This window comes from Equus quagga, chromosome 7 (genome assembly GCF_021613505.1).
Source record: "Equus quagga isolate Etosha38 chromosome 7, UCLA_HA_Equagga_1.0, whole genome shotgun sequence".
NCBI classification, from domain to species: domain Eukaryota; kingdom Metazoa; phylum Chordata; class Mammalia; order Perissodactyla; family Equidae; genus Equus; species Equus quagga.
This window is the reverse complement of record NC_060273.1, coordinates 134,269,380-134,286,108: the sequence shown is the minus strand read 5'-3', so window position 1 is coordinate 134,286,108 and position 16,729 is coordinate 134,269,380. Positions and strand designations below refer to the sequence as shown.

The window sequence follows — 16,729 nt, the reverse complement described above, 5'->3', positions numbered from 1 at the left end:
ATCAGATCCCCACAGTGCGCCCAGTCCAGGTGCAGCTCAGTGTGAGGAGTAGGTTCTACCTCAGTAAAGCCCCTGAGAGAAAGGCGACATTCCTGCCTTTATCAGTTACCATGACAACAGGGGATGGCTTACCTGAGGGGAGATTGAGGCAGTGAGGGCAAAGGTCCTGTTAACTTTCACCCTCACCTGCCACACCTGTTGCTTTCAGGCTTCCTGTGTAGTTACTGGTGTTTCTCTGTGGGGCGGATCTGAGACCACCGTCGTCGTCTTATCTGGTGTCTGAGCCTGGTTTACCTCAGACTTCAGGCTAATGAGGCCGACGTGGTGGTGTCTGTGCCTGTTCGCCCCACTCGGGTTCATACCAGGGACTCTGTACCCACCTCTTCGACTCTCCGGGTCATCAGAGAGACAGGTGGGAATGTGTCGAGTTGGGTGCAGACACAGCAGCGCAGGCAGCGCTCTCCCAGGGTCCACCCTGTGGAGAGCAAATCAGGTTTCCACAGCAAAGGTGTCTTTACTTTAAATCTGCAAACGCGAGTCGCTCTAGATTTTCACTGTGACATTCACGATTTTATAAATAACAGTTCTTAGCGAAAAACATCAGTAGAGATAATGTAATCCTATCCTGTGAGTCTATTCAGTAAATCTTGGATGGAGGCCAGAAGTAGGCATCTTTATCAGCACGCTTGTGTGCAGACACACAGACAAAGACATAACATGACCAAAGTAACAGCTTTCTCCCAGGAGTCATATTCTCTCAGCCTAGACCCAAATGGTTCTTGATGTGGAAACAGGTTTCAGCTCTCGGTAACCACAGGACCACTGTCTTCCTTCCGCTTTGTCAGCAGAGCTGTCTGTGGCTTGTAGGAGATGCCTTTAACATGATCAGAGCCTTCTGTCTCCCCTCCCTGCTCAGGAGAAAGGCATGAGTGAGTGCTCCCCTCTTGGAAAATTACTGGAAATGCATTCGAGACACGCCCTCACTTCTGCATGGAAAGGGGATGTTCAGTGCCCTTTGGCTGCTTTCTCTCTCCAGTTTTGTGTTTCATTTGCATACTTGATAAAGTTACGCTTAAGGAGGATTTCCTTTCTCAAAGTTATAAAGAAAACCCCAACTTGTGTAAGATTACAGAAGTAGAAATGGTGATGATCCGAGACTGTTAGTCCCGGCCTTTCACTTTCCTCTAGGAACTCCATCTGTGCTACAACAGTGAAGGAAACCATCTGACGTGACAGCGTCCGGAATAGTGGGTCTGTCTGAGTCCTGCTGTTGGATTAACTAGAAAACTTAAAACTTAAAATTCATTATGGAAATTAGGTTTATTTTAAATGTTTTCAAATGCATACGTTTTACTTCATATTCTTTTTTATTGGGTCTGACAATGTTTGTCTTTTAACTGAAGCGTTTTGTCCATTTATATTTAATGTGTCTACTGATATATTTGGGTTTAAATCTACCACCTTACTTTGTGCAATTTGTTTCAACTATTCCGTCTTTGCTTTTCTCTTTCTTGCTTTTTTTGGATTATTTTCCACCATTCTATGTTTTTCCTCAGCTAGTTTGGAAATTGTATACTCTCTTTTCTTTTAGTGGTTACCCTAGAAATTACAATACACATCATTTCTTAACTTGGGTCCCCTAAAAGTAGAACCTGAAGCAAAGATGAAAGTGTTGTTACTTTGTTAGGGAGGTGCAGATGCAGGGAAGGGAAGGGAGGGAAGAGGAGGAAGAGTGAGGCAGGGAGAACACTGCTGCAGTGCTGCACGGTGGCCGGGCCTGGTGACAAGCTGGGAGAAGCTGGAGGAGTCTCCCAGCAGGGGTGTTCACTTGAGAGTGTGGGGCTTCTCCAGAAGGTTCCCCCAGTTCCATCTCACGTTCCCCATTGGCCAACATCCTCTGGGGACGGCTTGGGGAGCGAGATCTCACGCTCAGTGGTGTGACAGTGCAGCCGGCTGGGGCAGGTGGAGGGAACCCCGGTCAGACTGGCTTGTGTGCTTCAGCGTGGACTCTGCCGGCCCGGGACAGGGGCAGAGGGAGCAGCCGCCAAGTTGAGGCAGCAAGGCCTCGGGAAGAAGGAAGCGGCCAGGGAACTGAGGGCGCGGAGCCGTGTGTCTGTACTCACTGGTGACGTCACAGCCTCCAGGTGATGTGTCCCTTGCATTTAACCTCACGTACCTCCTTCCTCGCTTGTGTTATCGTATATTTCTTTTTTTCTGTGTCAGACTAATATTTGTTTCAATCAGTCAATGTTTATTAAGGTTTAATCGCATATTTACCACTTTTGTGGCTCATTTCTTCTTACATCTCAGATCTATTTAGGATCATTTCCTTCTACCTGAAGTACACCCTTCAGAATATACTGGCGTTCAGGGGATGTCGTATGCTACCTGTTACGTAAGGAAGAAGGAAAAATAAGAACGTATATTTGTGTTAGCGAAAAGAAACACTGGAAAACGATAGAGAAAATCAGTGAAACCAAAAGTTGGTTCAACAAAATTGACAAATCTTTAGCTAGATTGAGCAAGAGAAAAAAGAAGGAAGACTCAAATTACTGAGATCAGGAATGAAGGGGAGACATCTGTGGACCCTGCGAAAATAAGGACGGTAAGGGAATGCTGCAAACCACTTGTGCTGAGAAAACAGCCCCTCGGAGGCTCAGCCTCAGCGTTTCAGTGTGACGGCCCTGCGCACAGAGTGGGGACGTGCAGGGAAAGCTCGAGCTTAGGATTCCCGCGGAAGTTCCCTCTGCTGCTCCTGGGGCACCGTTTAAAACAACCACTTGGAGTGGAGTCTGTGGAAAGTCAGTGACCTCCCCCCCAGCCTTGTGACAGCTGCTGGCTGCCCTGCTCCCCGCCTGCTTGCTGGTGACCTGGCACGGAGGACCGCTCTCCCCGCTCCTGAGCCCTGTTCTGGGATCTGTAAGTGATGACTCTCGTGACTGCTTCCTTCGCCCGAGGATACTGAAACTACCCCTTCCCTCACAACGACCTGCGATTTCACTTCCTCCAAGTGGGAGCTCGATGCCCAGGGGGCTGCCTGCCGCCCTCAGACGACGTGCCCCTCACTCGGCTGGTCATAATCTGCATGTTCTTAATCTAACGCACCAGCCACAGGGATCCACGGGCACTGATAGAGGCAGCAGCCCGGGCCGGGGAGATCAGAGTGGACGAACGCAGGGATGGGGGAGAATGAGTTTTCAGTACTTTTATATAGTTTAAATTTTTGAGCCTTACAAACTAAGTATTCAAAACTAATAAAATTTATGGAATCCTGAAAAGTCGTGGTGAAGCAAACGAAAATAGTGTAGCTCGGGGCCGGCCTGGTGGTGCAGCGGTTAAGTGTGCACGTTCCACTTTGGCGGCCCAGGGTTCACCAGTTCGGATCCCGGGTGCGGACGTGGCACCACTTGGCACGCCATGCTGTGGCAGGTGTCCCACGTATAAAGTAGAGCAAGATGGGCACGGATGTTAGCTCAGGGCCGGTCTTCCTCAGCAAAAAGAGGAGGATTGGCAGCAGTTAGCTCAGGGCTAATCTTCCTCAAAAAAAAAATAATGTAGCTAATGTTAGCTGTTAGCTGCAGGCCTGGAGCAGTCACGTCCCTCAACAGGTGTGGAGCTCAAGGCTTCGGGAAACTGAAATCAAGTTTCTTGTTCATTTATTTGGGTCGTGGGTCAAACGGTACGTTTCCACCCACCTGTGGACAATACGTGCGCTGCCGTTTGCCCTTGGGAATGACCGCATCCACACAAGGAGAAGGTGGCTGCGCTGTCTGGAGGCTGAAGAAGAGGCGTGATGGGATTACGAGCATGTGAGTCCTGTGTTTAAGGACCACATGTGACCCACGTGTATATGAACACCTGTCACAGCAGACCGGACGTGTGGGAACAGTGAGGGGACCCCGCGGCTCCTGCGGCTCGGGACGGCGGCAGAAAGAACAGGAACATTTTGTGAGATTCCTCAGCGCTTGGCCTCGTCCTCGGCTGTGGCCTTGTCTGTGCCGCGCTGTCCGTCCGTAGTGACTGGCGGTTCCGGTCGGGTGGTTTCATGGGCCTGAGAAGGGAAGGGCACACCCGGCCCTCGGGAAGTGGGGGCTGGAATGCCAGGGCCTCTGGTGGGCAGCAGGGTTCAGGAGAAAGGAGAGGCTCGAGCCGGGGCTGTGGTGAGGAGGGAGCGGGAGTTGGAGGTGGTCGCAGGAGCGTCCCGACGTCCGCCGGGTGAGCCTCTGCTGGAACAGAAGATCTGCCAGTCTCCTTCCGTGTCCTCTGCTTCTGTTCTGGGGGGGCCTATTACAAGGTGCGCTGGGGACTCTGATGGGCTCCTTATGGGATTCAAATCCTTGATTTCAAAGGACTAAATTGCTGTTTGAGTCACACTTCAGGCCCAGGGCCCTGGAAATAATACACAAGTGGTTTATTTATTAATTCACTCAACAAACCTTGTACCTCTGCTATCTGTCTGACAGGATCCTAGGCATTAGGATATAGACACCAAAAAGAGGACACAAACCCTAGCCTCCCGGCCTGAGCCGAGGTGGACCCGTGGAGAGGTCAGCGCGGCCGCGTAGTGACAGGGCAAGTGTGGTGGGGGTGCAGCGGGGGGCTGTCAGAGGGCTTGGCGCAAACTCAGGTGCCACAGGGGCTGGGGGACAACGCGAATAAGAGAGAAGGCAGGGGGTGCGAAGCGGCAGCGTCGGGGAGGCATGGTTCCACGAGGAGGAGGCAGCCTCACAGTGCTGGCTCCGGGCGGAAGAGGGGTGTGGTTTTCACTGCACATGCTCTGTGCCTTTTCAATTCTGTGCATGTGCATTTGTTACCTAGTCCAAAAAAGACACGTTTTTTAAAGGAGGTGACCGTCACCCAGCCCCAGCCCATGTGTCCAGGGAATGTAGGTCCCCTGGTGCCGTCTATTTTGATATTTAAAGAGAAATTAAGAACTGGATTTTGAAGTGAATTCTCCTAAGTTTTAAATGTTGGCATCCAAATTTTAAAAACCACACGGGCTGTATAAATCATACCTGTGGGCCAGCGGGTGTGGTGGCCTGGCCTGCCTCTTCTCTGTCCCTGTCACCGGGGAAGATCATCTAGTTCAGGGGTCAGGCTTCGCTGACACGCCCTCTCAGGGGATGGTTCAGTGCAGATGTGAGGTGTTAGGAGTCGGCTCTCTGGAGACGGAAGGATCCTTTCAGCATCTCTGTGATCAGTGATTCTCGGGTGGGGTCTGGACCAGCAGCACCCGGGAACTGGGCAGAAGTGCACATTCCCGGGCCATCGCGGGCCTCCTGTGTCGGACTGTTCACAGACCCTCCAGGTGAGCGTGGAGAGTGCGGAGTGTGGGAGCTGACGCCTCCAGAAACGTGACAGGTGCACAGCCCTGAGAACAGCATCTACTGACCTGAAAGAAGTGAACTCAGGGGCAGGCCGGGGCCGAGTGGTTGAGTTCCCGCGCTCCGCTTCCGTGGCCCAGCATTTCGCTAGTTCGGCTCCTGGGCTCCGACGTGGCACCGCTCAGCAGGCCACGCTGTGGCAGCATGCCACATGCCACAACCAGAAGGACTCACAACGAGAATATGAAACTATGTACTGGGGGCTTTGGGGAGAAGAAGAGAAAGAGGAAAAAAAGGAAAGAAATGAACTCAGCTAACTTTACAGAAAACAAATTCCAAACGTGGAATTGCTTTTCGTTTCTTTAGATTCTCCTTAAACATTAGTGCATTTGTATACATACTTAGAATTTTTTAGAAATCCCATTTGTTGAGTTATAGTTAACATGCGATGAAATGCTCCCGTTTTAAGGGAGCAGTTGGTACTTTGACAAATGCACACACCCATGCAGCGGCCACCCCAGTCAAAGGAGGACAGGCCCCCTTGCGGCCAGCGCTCCCCAGGACCCCAGCACCAGGCACCCCTTGCTGCTGCTCCATCACTGTGCTTAGTTTTGCTGCTGTACAAGTTTCTTCCTATGGAGTCACACAGTGCATATGGCTTCTCTGCTTGGCTTAATGTTTTCGAGACTCATCCGTGCTGCATGTAGCGATAGTTTGCTCCTTTTTACTGCCTACTGGTATTTCACTGCATGGATACCGTATCGATAATTTGTTTATTCCCAGTGGACCTTAGGTGGTCTCTGGTTTTTTGGTTATTATGAGTAAAGCTACTATGAACATTCCTGTGTAAATCTTTGTGTGTTCATATGTTTTCCTTTTTCTTGGGTAAATATGTAGGAATGGAATTGCTAGGTTGAATAGTAAATATATGCTTAACTTATCCTGACACTGCCAAGCTATTTTTCCGTAGAATTGCAGCATTTTACACTCCCACAAGCTGTGTGTGAGGGTTCCAGTTGCTCCACGTCCTTAACCAACAGTTGGTATTGAACAATCCAAATGTTAATTTTTAGAACATCTTCACAACCTTACAACAGGCAATGACTTCTCAGGATACAAAAAGCGTCTATCGTAAAAGAAAAAATTAAAATCAGACTTCATCAACATTTAAAACCTCTGCTTCGAAAGATACCATTAAGAAAACAAAAAGACACTTCACAGACTGAGAGAATATGTTCGCAATGCAAATATTGAACAAAGGACTGGTATCCAAAATATACAAAGAATTCTTGCAATTTAGTAGTAAAAAGGTAAACAATACAATTTAAAAATAAGCAAAAGATTTGATCACTTTACCATAGAAGATAAATCAATAGCCAATAAACCATTAAATTAAAACCCCAATGAGATACATAATATGCCCCAGAATGGCTGAAATTTTAAATACTGCTCTGTGTGTGTGTTTGAACTTTTTGGTTAAAAAGTTGTTGAAAACAGTATGACTTTAAAACTCAAAGCCTCAGATACTCTCTCCAGATTGGGTGGGAAGTGGACATTTGTGAGTGTGTTTGCCTGTTCATTTTTGGCTATCCAGTGTTTTAATTCCCCTCCTTTGGGGATTTTTTTCCCTTCCTGCCATACAGAAATGATATTTGGGTCTTTTTCCCATTAAGACTAAGTTTTCAGTGTCATTGGGAGTGAAAGGGAAGTTCTTTCAACTGATAAAGGGTGTCCACTAAAAATCTACAACAATCATCATACTCAATGGCCAAACTTTAGAAGAATTCCTACCAAAGTCAAGAATAAGACAGGATACCTGTTATCGCTGTTATTAAGCAACGTTATATTAAAGGATAAAATCGATGCAATGAGACAAGAAAGTGAAATGCCTGTAAAAGACAAATCTGTCATGATATTCAGATAATCCAAATGTCTACTTAGAAAATTCAAGAGGATTTACAATCATATATTAATACACCAGGAGTCCTATACCTCATCAATAAACATTTAGAAAAATAGTAAAACAAAATCCAATTAATAAGGGCAACCAAATGCACAAGGTGCCACAATAAATGCAGTGTGCATTGGACACGGGCGCAAACAATAATGTTACAGACGAAAAGTACGGGTGATTGGGGCGAATTGTGCAGGCACGGGGTCAGCAGTGGGAGAGGTTCCCCTGACCTCTGGCGTCCTGTAAAAAGGGTTGCTGGTCCAGGAACAGCTGGATGCACCATGGAGAGTGCTTCGAAAGAACACTGTCCCTGTGACTTTGTACGTGTCAGTACAAGAGTGAGGAGGGGCCAGTGAAGACCCCACCAACATTGTTTGGATTGCTAAAGGGATTAAATAGGCACGTCTAAAGTGTTTAGAACTGTGCCAGGCGAGTAGCAGGCTCTGAATAAATTTTAGTTCTTATTATTGGTAATAATTACACCGATACTATTGAAATGATTTTAAAAAGCACAAACCCAGAAAAATTGAGAAAGCAGGAAGGGACCATCGGCACGTGGGATATTTTAACAAATTTTGGGGGGTGGAAACTCAAATGGAGTAGCAGTAATTGACAAAGCAGGGCCTGAACACACAGGTCGCCTGGGGGCGAGTCTCGCCCTCACAGAGCCCTGGGCAGTGGGAGTCAGGATGCCAGGCCAGAGGGGCAGGAGCGGAAACTCAGGGACGAATCTAAAGTCTGCGCACAGGACAGCCGGCTCCCTCCACAGCACGATCAGATTACTAGATAGACAGGTGTTAGCCCCAAGCCAAAAGATTAGCGGATTCTTCTCTTTAGAAAGAGATGGAATAAACGTTTCAGCTGACTCAGAGGAGCTGGTGTAGGCACCGGCACCCCAAAACAAAGAACCGTCAAGAACCGGCCCTTTTGTGCTTGAGGAGCATCCCAGTGAGCTGCCAGCTGCTCGCTCTGTCTCTGCAGGGCGCTCGCAATCATCTTCTGAGGGGTTTCTCTGACAGTTAGAGCTTCTCCAGAGCAAATCTTGGCTCCCGGATCTGTTCTCCATGAAATGAAGGCTTGGGTTCAAGTCACACTTGTGTGGCTTTATTTATTTATTTGAGGAAGATTAGCCCTGAGCTAACATCTGCCACCAATCCTCCTCTTTTTGCTGAGGAAGACTGACCCTGAGCTCACATCCGTGCCCACCTTCCTCTACTTTATATGTGGGACGCCTACAACAGCATGGTGTGCCAAGTGGTGCCATGTCTGCACCCGGGATCTGAACTGGTGAGCCCCGGGCCACCGAAGCAGAACGTGTGCACTTACCCGCTGCGCCACCGTGCTGGCCCCTTGTGTAGTTTTTAATTAGGTATTTTGACCAAATAGCTTTTAAATTGCCTGATTCTTAAACATGAATTGAAAACCGAGGATCAGTATACATTTGAGGAAAGCTGGTAATGTGAAAAGTAAACACCAAGGTAAATGGTAATGGCCTTGAGGAAGCAGATGACTCAGGAGACAGATGAACTGAAACACTGGGATTGCTAAAGTTAATTCCTGCATCAGGACCCACAAAATGGGGGCCGCCCCAGAGCCCGGCCAGGTCACCAGCTAAACCTAAGTCAGCCCGAATGTATAGGAAACACCTGTCAAGGAATCCTAACGTACACCCATCACATCCAGCTCCGGGGAGCTAGCTCCCCGACCCCAGGGAGTAGGACCTGCCAGCCCTGTAAGGAGACCCCGACCTCCTGGCCCACCCCACCCTGTTCCTCTGCCCTCACCCCACATCCCCGGGTCCCGGGGTTGTCTTCCCTTGATGAAGGACGTCAAACTCATTACTAAATTGTTTTAGATTTGACATTTGACAGATCATAGGAGAGATTCAGAAAGATTGCATTGGTTAAAAAAACCTACTCATCATGAAACTAAGGGACAGTCAGAACAAGAGCGAGCTGTGGGAAATCGGAAGCGTAATTGCTGAGGTGAAGAATACCATTGGAGAGTTGGAAGATGGGGGAGAGGAAGCCCCCAGAAAGTCCAGCAGCACACTGAGAGAATGTGTGAGGGGACAGACAAGAACTCAGGGGATCAGTCACCCCGTGTGAACAACGGGAGCCCCCGAAGAGGGGAAAGAGCAGAGCAGACCTAGGGAATTTTCAACAAAATCACAGAAGATAATTCCCAGGGCCGCATGGAGACCCACGTGCTCAGACTTCAGAGGCCCCCTGAGGGCTGCTCACACCTCCACACGATGCTGTGAAATTTTACAGCCCCGAGGATAGAAGAGAAAATCCTAAAAGATACCAGAAAGATAGAAACTGTTGGCATCAAAGAAGTAAGACTTCATCTGGCACCATAACCCTTGCCCGGTGTTAGCACACCGGCTACAGGAAAACACTTCCTCTCGGGGACACGCTAGGTTTTGTTAATCCTTTTGGGTCCTGTTGACTCACTCCCCCAAAGCTGTGACTGGTGACTTCTCGGCAAACTGTGCAATCGGTTCTGAGTTTTAGTTCCTCAAACATCTTCCCATACTTCCCAGTAAAGGACAAAGGGCATTTGTGCCGAGGCTGCACGTCCTCCTTCCCTTTGACCGGGACTCCGGACAGACCTCCGGGTGAGTACATCGCCGGCTCCGGCACAGGTGCGTTCCTTCCAGGCCTGATCTCCTTTCTCTGGTTCGTGTTCCTCCCTTTGGAGGCCCTGGGGTCACGCAGACTTGGGTTTGAATCCCAGATCCTCGACGTCACCTCCTGGCACCCTTAGCCTGGCGTCAAAGAACACGACCCTGGCAGAGGCTGGGAGGTCTCTCCTCCAGGAATGGCCTCAGGACCAGGATTGATCCCCACTGGTCTGCTGCCACCCGGCCCTAGTTTACCTCCGGGAGGCCCGGAGCCGTGGTGCTTCTGTCGGCTGAACCAGAAGGAAATGTGATAACTGGTGGTTAACCAGTAATCCTGTGTGAGGGTCTGAGGCGGCCCCGGGGCAGCCTGCACCGCTTGTTTCTGTTTTTGAGCTGGTCTTGCAGCCTGGTTTGGGCACATGACCAGAGGGGTATAAGAGACCCCTCCTCAGACGGCATGGTGCTTTCCCCGGGACCGAGAGCTCCTGCACACACACGAGTGGGTCGCTTCCTGAGTGCAGCACGCCCTGTGCACCTGGGAAAGGCCCCCAGAACCCAGGCCCGGCGTCTGACCTCTCTGATGCTTGCCTGGTTTTCCTCTTGCTTCTTATCCTTTCCCTTTATTAAAGTCTTATGTAAGTATACCAAGTACAATCTTGTGTTTTCAATCACCAGTCCTAAGAGCTGAAGATGACACTGCGAGGGGATAACTGAAACAGTTTTTTACTTTATAATTTAAGTGATGGCTGAGGCTTTGTTTGGGAGAAAGATGAAACTGGGAGAAAGATTTAGATTTAGAACCACAGAGGCCAGGCTGGCTGCTGAGGCACCCCTGGTTTGAATTCGCTCAAGTACTGTCACTATTGATGAGAGGAAAAGCACAGCAATGGGATCTGACGGTGGTAGAGCCAGAGGAAATAGCTCAATGGGTTAAAACAGAAATTCAGGCAGAGGAGAAGTCAGCCGAGAATACCGTGCCTTGGCTGGCTTGGGCTGCTTTGGCGGAAGTGAAAGTAAGTAAGAGCGAGCCATGGGCTGCCCAGGCCACCAGGCTACCGCCAGTCCCTCTGTAGAGGGAAGGAACGCCATGCCCAAGGAGAGTGGAGACTCCCCAGAGAGAGGGCATCGGGAGAGAACGGAGAAACTAGAGCCATTGGGTCAGAGAGCTGAGTAGCCCTGTGGGCTGAGCGAGCCCCTGGGGACACCCGCTGACTCAGACAGCGCACAGCTCTTCCCTCGCTCTAGGTACCGCCAAGCGGGGGGCACCCTGATCTGATCCAAGGTCTTCAATTAGCTGCAACTTTTGCAGAAATGCAGGTAGACGGCCGATTCGCAATCAGCCGAGCTGCCTAAAGCCGGGGGCACGGAAAACACCTGGCGAGCGTGTGGCAGACCGCGGCCGCCCAGCTCCACCCGCGGGCACGGCCGGACGCGCCTTCCGCGGAGCCGCACGTGGGGAGGGCGCGCGCAGGCATCTCGGACCCGACGCACGGGGAGCCGAGGGCCCCTCTTTTCTGCCTTGACGTGAGTGAGGGTGGGTGCTGAGGCGGGAGGGCCTCGCGTGCTGGGCCCACGCGGACCCTGCTGTCGGGGGGAGGGCGGGGAGGCTGCCGCAGACCCGCCGGCTCGACGGCTCCGAACGGGGCTGGAGGCGGCACGGAAGACCAGGACGCCTCAGAAGAAGGGAAACGGCAAGGAGAGGGCCTGGAAGACGTCTCGGGACCAGCGGGCCAGGTGGAAACGTCCCTCGCCCTGCTTTCCTCCCTTTTCAGGAGATGGCCACCGAGGAGAAGGCCCCCGCCGGGAGGGACTCCAGGTTCGACCACGCGCTGCTCCAGGAGCTGTCTGCGCTGCTGGGCATAGACGCCGTGCAGTATGCGAAGGAAATGGAGGAAGAGGAGCAGCGAGAACGAGAGAAAATGCAGCAAGGCTTCAACTCGCGGATGCGCAGCGAAGCAAAAAGGCTCAAGACGTTTGCCACCTACGAGGCCTACAGCTCGTGGACGCCGCAGGAGATGGCCGCGGCCGGCTTCCACTTCACCGGCGTCAGGGCAGGGGTGCAGTGCTTCTGCTGCGGCCTCATCCTGTTCGGGGCCAGCCTGCACAAACGCCCCCTGGACGACCACAAGAGGCTGCGCCCAGACTGTGGGTTCCTGCTGGGCGAAGACGTGGGCAACGTCGCCAAGTACGAGGTCAGAGTGAGGAAGCCGCCGGGGACCCTGAGAGGGGACGCAGCGCGGTACCGAGAGGAGGAGGCCAGACTCGAATCCTTCAAGGACTGGCCATTCTATGCCCAAGCGACAGCCCCAAGGGAGCTCTCCGCTGCCGGCTTTGTCTTCACAGGTACTGTCATTCGAAAGCATTTTCTGAAGTATTGTCTGTTGCAAATCTTCCTTTTCTTGCTTGAGGACGATTTGTCCTGAGCTAACATCTGTTGCCAATCTCCCTCTTTTTCCTTGAGGAAGATTGTCGCTGAGCTAACATCTGTGCCAACCTTCCTCTGTTTTATGCGGGACGCTGCCACCAGCGCAGCTTCACGAGCGGTGCTAGGTCTGTGCCCGGGATCTGAACCTGCGAACCCCGGGCTGCGGAAGGCGAGCGTGGGAATTAAACCACTAGCCACGGGGCTGCGGACCCCACCCCCCGCCCCTAGCCAGTTTTAAGTTGTGTATTTCAGTTGCAATGTTTTGCGACTCTTTTCTCACCTGTTAAGGTGGTATATTAGGTACAAGGTCTATTTTATTAAAATTCAACTGTAGTAATCTTCCTTTAGCTTTATCTTATGTTAGCACAGCGTGTTAATTTGCCAAATGTATATAAAATAAGAAAGTTACTTTTCCTTAAATTAGGACCTTACACAAAGGGGCTGGTCAGCCCGACCCTCTCTCCTCCCCGCCCTCCTCTGGCTGCTCTTACCTGATTTCTTCCATTCTTTAATCTCTGCAACGTGGGAGGGGCTTTGTTCCCTTGCTTTAATCTCGAGGCTGACTCGAACGACAGGGCCGGAATGGTCCACGCGCCGGTGCTCGCATAGACGCGACTGCGCGCTGCGGTCCCCGCGGCTGCGGTCCCGAGCGCCCGCTGATGCTGGCGCGGGTGCCGCCCTCATTCTCATCCAACCACCTGCCCCTGCCCCCACGTCACGGTCGAGTCACTGGGGCTCAAAGTTTAAGAAATGTGCCAACTTCCCAGCGAAATTTCATGGCAAACTACCGCTCAGCCCTCTGGCCGGGCCGTCCTTCTCGGGAGCTGGGGGACCCCTGCCTCCCCGGCCTGCGCCCTGACAGCTCCAACGGCCAGCACCAGCCGTCGGGAGGGCCGCCCCGCCCCGCAGCCTGAGTTCTGTCCGAGCAGCACGGCCGCGGGCGGCGTGGGGTCCCGGGTGGTCCTTTAGGGCAGCGGGGCTGCGGGGGGGACTCGGCCGGCGAGAGGATGCGCGGGTGGCCGCGCGGGCGCGTCTCCTCCGAGCGCAGAGCGCCAGCTCCGGACCGACCCTCGGGCCACCGCGCGCCGCCGAGCCTCTCACTGTGCCCTCCGCGCAGGGAGCCGGGACGCCGCGCAGTGCTTCTCCTGCGGGGGGTGTTTGGGCAACTGGGAAGACGGAGACGACCCTTGGAAGGAACACGCCAAGTGGTTCCCCAAGTAAGTAGATAAATGTTTTTTGCTCATAATTATCCTTTTTTGTTGTTAAGGACAAAACTAAAGACAAGTCACCTTCCCGGAGTAGCACCTTCAGTTTTGATCTTTCCCTACCCAAAATTGGAACACTCTAGAATTTGTTCAAGCAAGAAAGGCCGGATTGCATGGTGAAGATTTTGAGTTATATCATTTTAAAAGTTTCTTAAATGTTGTCTTATTGTCTCGAATACTGAGATACGTGTTGCCAAGCAGAAATTGCAGGATCTGCCTTAATAAATAAGAATAATTCACATAGGCGTGGTGTAAATAAATAGTGTCTAAAGGAAGTTGAAAAGTTAGTGTTTAAAACGTTATTACAAATGCTTTCACGTACTGCTGAAAAGACACCAAATGAAAACCGTTTATTTCAGAAACGCAGTTTTGATTATATATTGCAGTAGTCTTTAGTTCCCTGCTTAGGAAACAAAGTGTATTTTCATGTATTTTTGTCACATGTACAAAGTGTATTGTTCATAATGCTGTATTTACTATTATTTTCTACGTGACTTCGTATCTGCCAAATACAGATCCGTTCCTTTAACAATTTTTAAAACTTTCACTATGGAAAGTTTGATGCAGAAAAGAACAGTATACCAAACTCTTAGCAACACACGCCAAAGCAAAGTTCATCCATCTCTTGTCCACTTTTCCCCTGGAAATAATAATAATCAGATTATTTCAAAGCAAACCCCAGACATCATACAATGTCACTTGTTGATATTTTAGTATATAATGCTAAAATATAAAAATAAGTTAAAAAAGCATAACCACAATATCATTACCTCTCCTAAAAAGGATTAACAGTAATTCCTCAATATCATCCAACATCCCAGTCAGTGTTCAAACGTCCACCCCCCCACCCCCCCAAACAAGGTCCATGTGTGACAGCTTCTGTGTCTCTTAAGATTTCTCACTTACGGGCGTCCTCCTCCTGGCCTCTCTCCTTCTTGTCATCTGTGTGTGAAAGAAGCCGTGTGGTCTGTCCCGTGAGACGCCCTGCCCTCTGTTTGGCTGGATGTGTTTCTATGGCATCATTTAACGTTCTTCTACTTCCTGTGTTTCCTGTGACCTAACGCTCGGATCTAGCAGTGCCGTCAGGTTCATTTTCCATTTCTTTAACGAATATTTGCCGTACGCCTACTACATGCAAAGAAGTTGCTGGTTGGATCAGAGGTCAACAAAACAGCTGGGCAGTGTTGACGTTTATGAGTCATCTTGCACGTGGACAGCCGTGCTCACAGAAACAAAGGATGTCTGTGATAACGTGAAAAATGCAATGTGCAAAATAATGTGTAGTATAAGATGTTAAAAAATGTTTAAAACCACTCAACCTATATACGGACTTGTTTGAAAACATATTTAAAAAGTTATGAGAAGATATAAACCAAACAATAGGTATCTCTGGGTTTGGGTCTGTCAGGAGACGGAGGGAAGGGGGATTTGCACGTTTTTCTTTGTTCGCTCCTATCATGTTTAAATTTTGTAATTGAAAAGAAAGAGAGTGAGCCCCAGTGGCCTAGTGGTTAAGTTCGGTGCGCTCCTCTTGGGCAGCCTGGGTTCAGTTCCCGGGTGTGGACCTACTCCACTCGTCTGTCAGTGGCCATGCTGTGGGGGTGGCTCACATACAAAATAGAGGAAGATTGGCAACAGATGTTAGCTCAGGGCAAATCTTCCTCAACAAAAAAAAGAGAGAGAGAGGTGGGTGGGAGGGAGGAAGTGAACAAAGGGGGAGAGGAGAAAGGAGGGGAGGGCGGAGGGCGAGGGCGAGGTCCTCCTGACAAGGGATGAGACAGTTATTAGGATGCATAAAGCCAGACTGGCAAATACTTTGAATGTCACTCTGGCTCCTTGACGCGTCAGGATAGACCCCCAACCACTCATAGTGCCCAGCTCACCGTGTGGGTACGCACCCGGTGAGGATGAGCCCGGGCTCAGTGTTCTTGGCTCTTGGCGCCTGTCTCTGCTCAGGTTTCATTCACATCTGCTCAGGGCCACATGCTCAGTGTCGCTGTGTTACACACTGGGCACCGTTCACATGGGCCACCATGTGACTGGCACCAGCTGGAGTCGCATGTCCTCCTGGAGTGGCGATGGCATCCCTTTCCTGACAAGGGCTGAGGGAAAGGTAGGACGCACGGGAGAGAAGATGTGAGTCCAGAACCAGCCTCAGAGCAGGAAGGGGCTGAGGGCTGCAGATACGGAGCAGGGCAGGGTGAGCACAGAGGCGGAGGAGTTGCACAGAGCTGCCTCCTAAGCCCCAGAGCCCGGACAAGCTACTGGACTCTGAGTCTCGGATGCAAAATGCAAATGGTAAGATACAGCTGGTGGGTGGTTGTAAGGGTTATAAATAAAGCATATGGAGCGAAGGCCTTGTGAAAGCTACACATGTTAGTGAAGATGGCTGTTTGACCTTTCACCCTTTGATCATTGTGAGCTCCTGGTGAGCCCGTCCATCTGAGAGCTGGAATTAGGATTCAGGACCTTGAGATTCCTGTTGCTTGCTCCCTCCTGAGCTGCTTGGAATTCAATGTTACAGACTGGCCATGTTGCTTCTTTTCTTTTCTTTTCTTTTCTGCTGAGGAAGATTGGCCCTGAGCTAACATCCATTGCCAATCTTCCTGTTTTTGCTTGAGGAAGATTTGCCCTGAGCTAACATCTGTGCCAGTCTTCCTTCAATTTGTATGTGGGACACCACCACAGCATGGTCACCAACAAGTGGTACAGGCCCGCGCCTGGGAACCAAACCTGGGCCAATGAAGCACAGCCAGCTGAACTTAACCACTAGGCCATGGGGCCAGCCCCCTCTTTTCTAAACCATGGAAAAAATGTCCGAGTATACTGTAACACCTTTTAAAATGTGGTACTCAATACATGTAAGTTGATTTTACTGTAGTTTTTTCAGAAAGTACCAATACAGAGTGCTTCCTCACTCCATAAGCACGTGGGCAGGGCCTTGCTCTGTCCTTGGTGTGCTCGGTGGGTTACTACAGATTCAGGACAACCCCTGAAGATCTGTGCACCGGGAACCTGGGGACCCCGGCTGCCCCACACTGGCGGCCTTGAAGCAATGTGTGAGCCATCTAGTGGAGTTCATTTTCCCGTGCGATTCCAAGAGAATAATGACAACACCGGTCCTACCCCATTAGA

The 16,729-nt window shown here is 50.5% G+C and overlaps 1 protein-coding gene across 1 annotated transcript in view; it reads left to right on the top strand.

Annotated features, from left to right (window-relative positions):
- Positions 1-9,835: 9,835 nt before the first annotated feature.
- NAIP (NLR family apoptosis inhibitory protein) overlaps positions 9,836-16,729 on the top strand; it is a 33,880-nt gene continuing 26,986 nt past the window's right edge. The window contains exons 1-3 of the mRNA XM_046665485.1: positions 9,836-9,898; positions 11,677-12,247; positions 13,447-13,546. Of these exons, the coding sequence (XP_046521441.1) occupies positions 11,680-12,247; positions 13,447-13,546 (668 nt within the window). The 5' untranslated portion in view covers positions 9,836-9,898; positions 11,677-11,679. The remainder of the gene's footprint in view (positions 9,899-11,676; positions 12,248-13,446; positions 13,547-16,729) is intronic.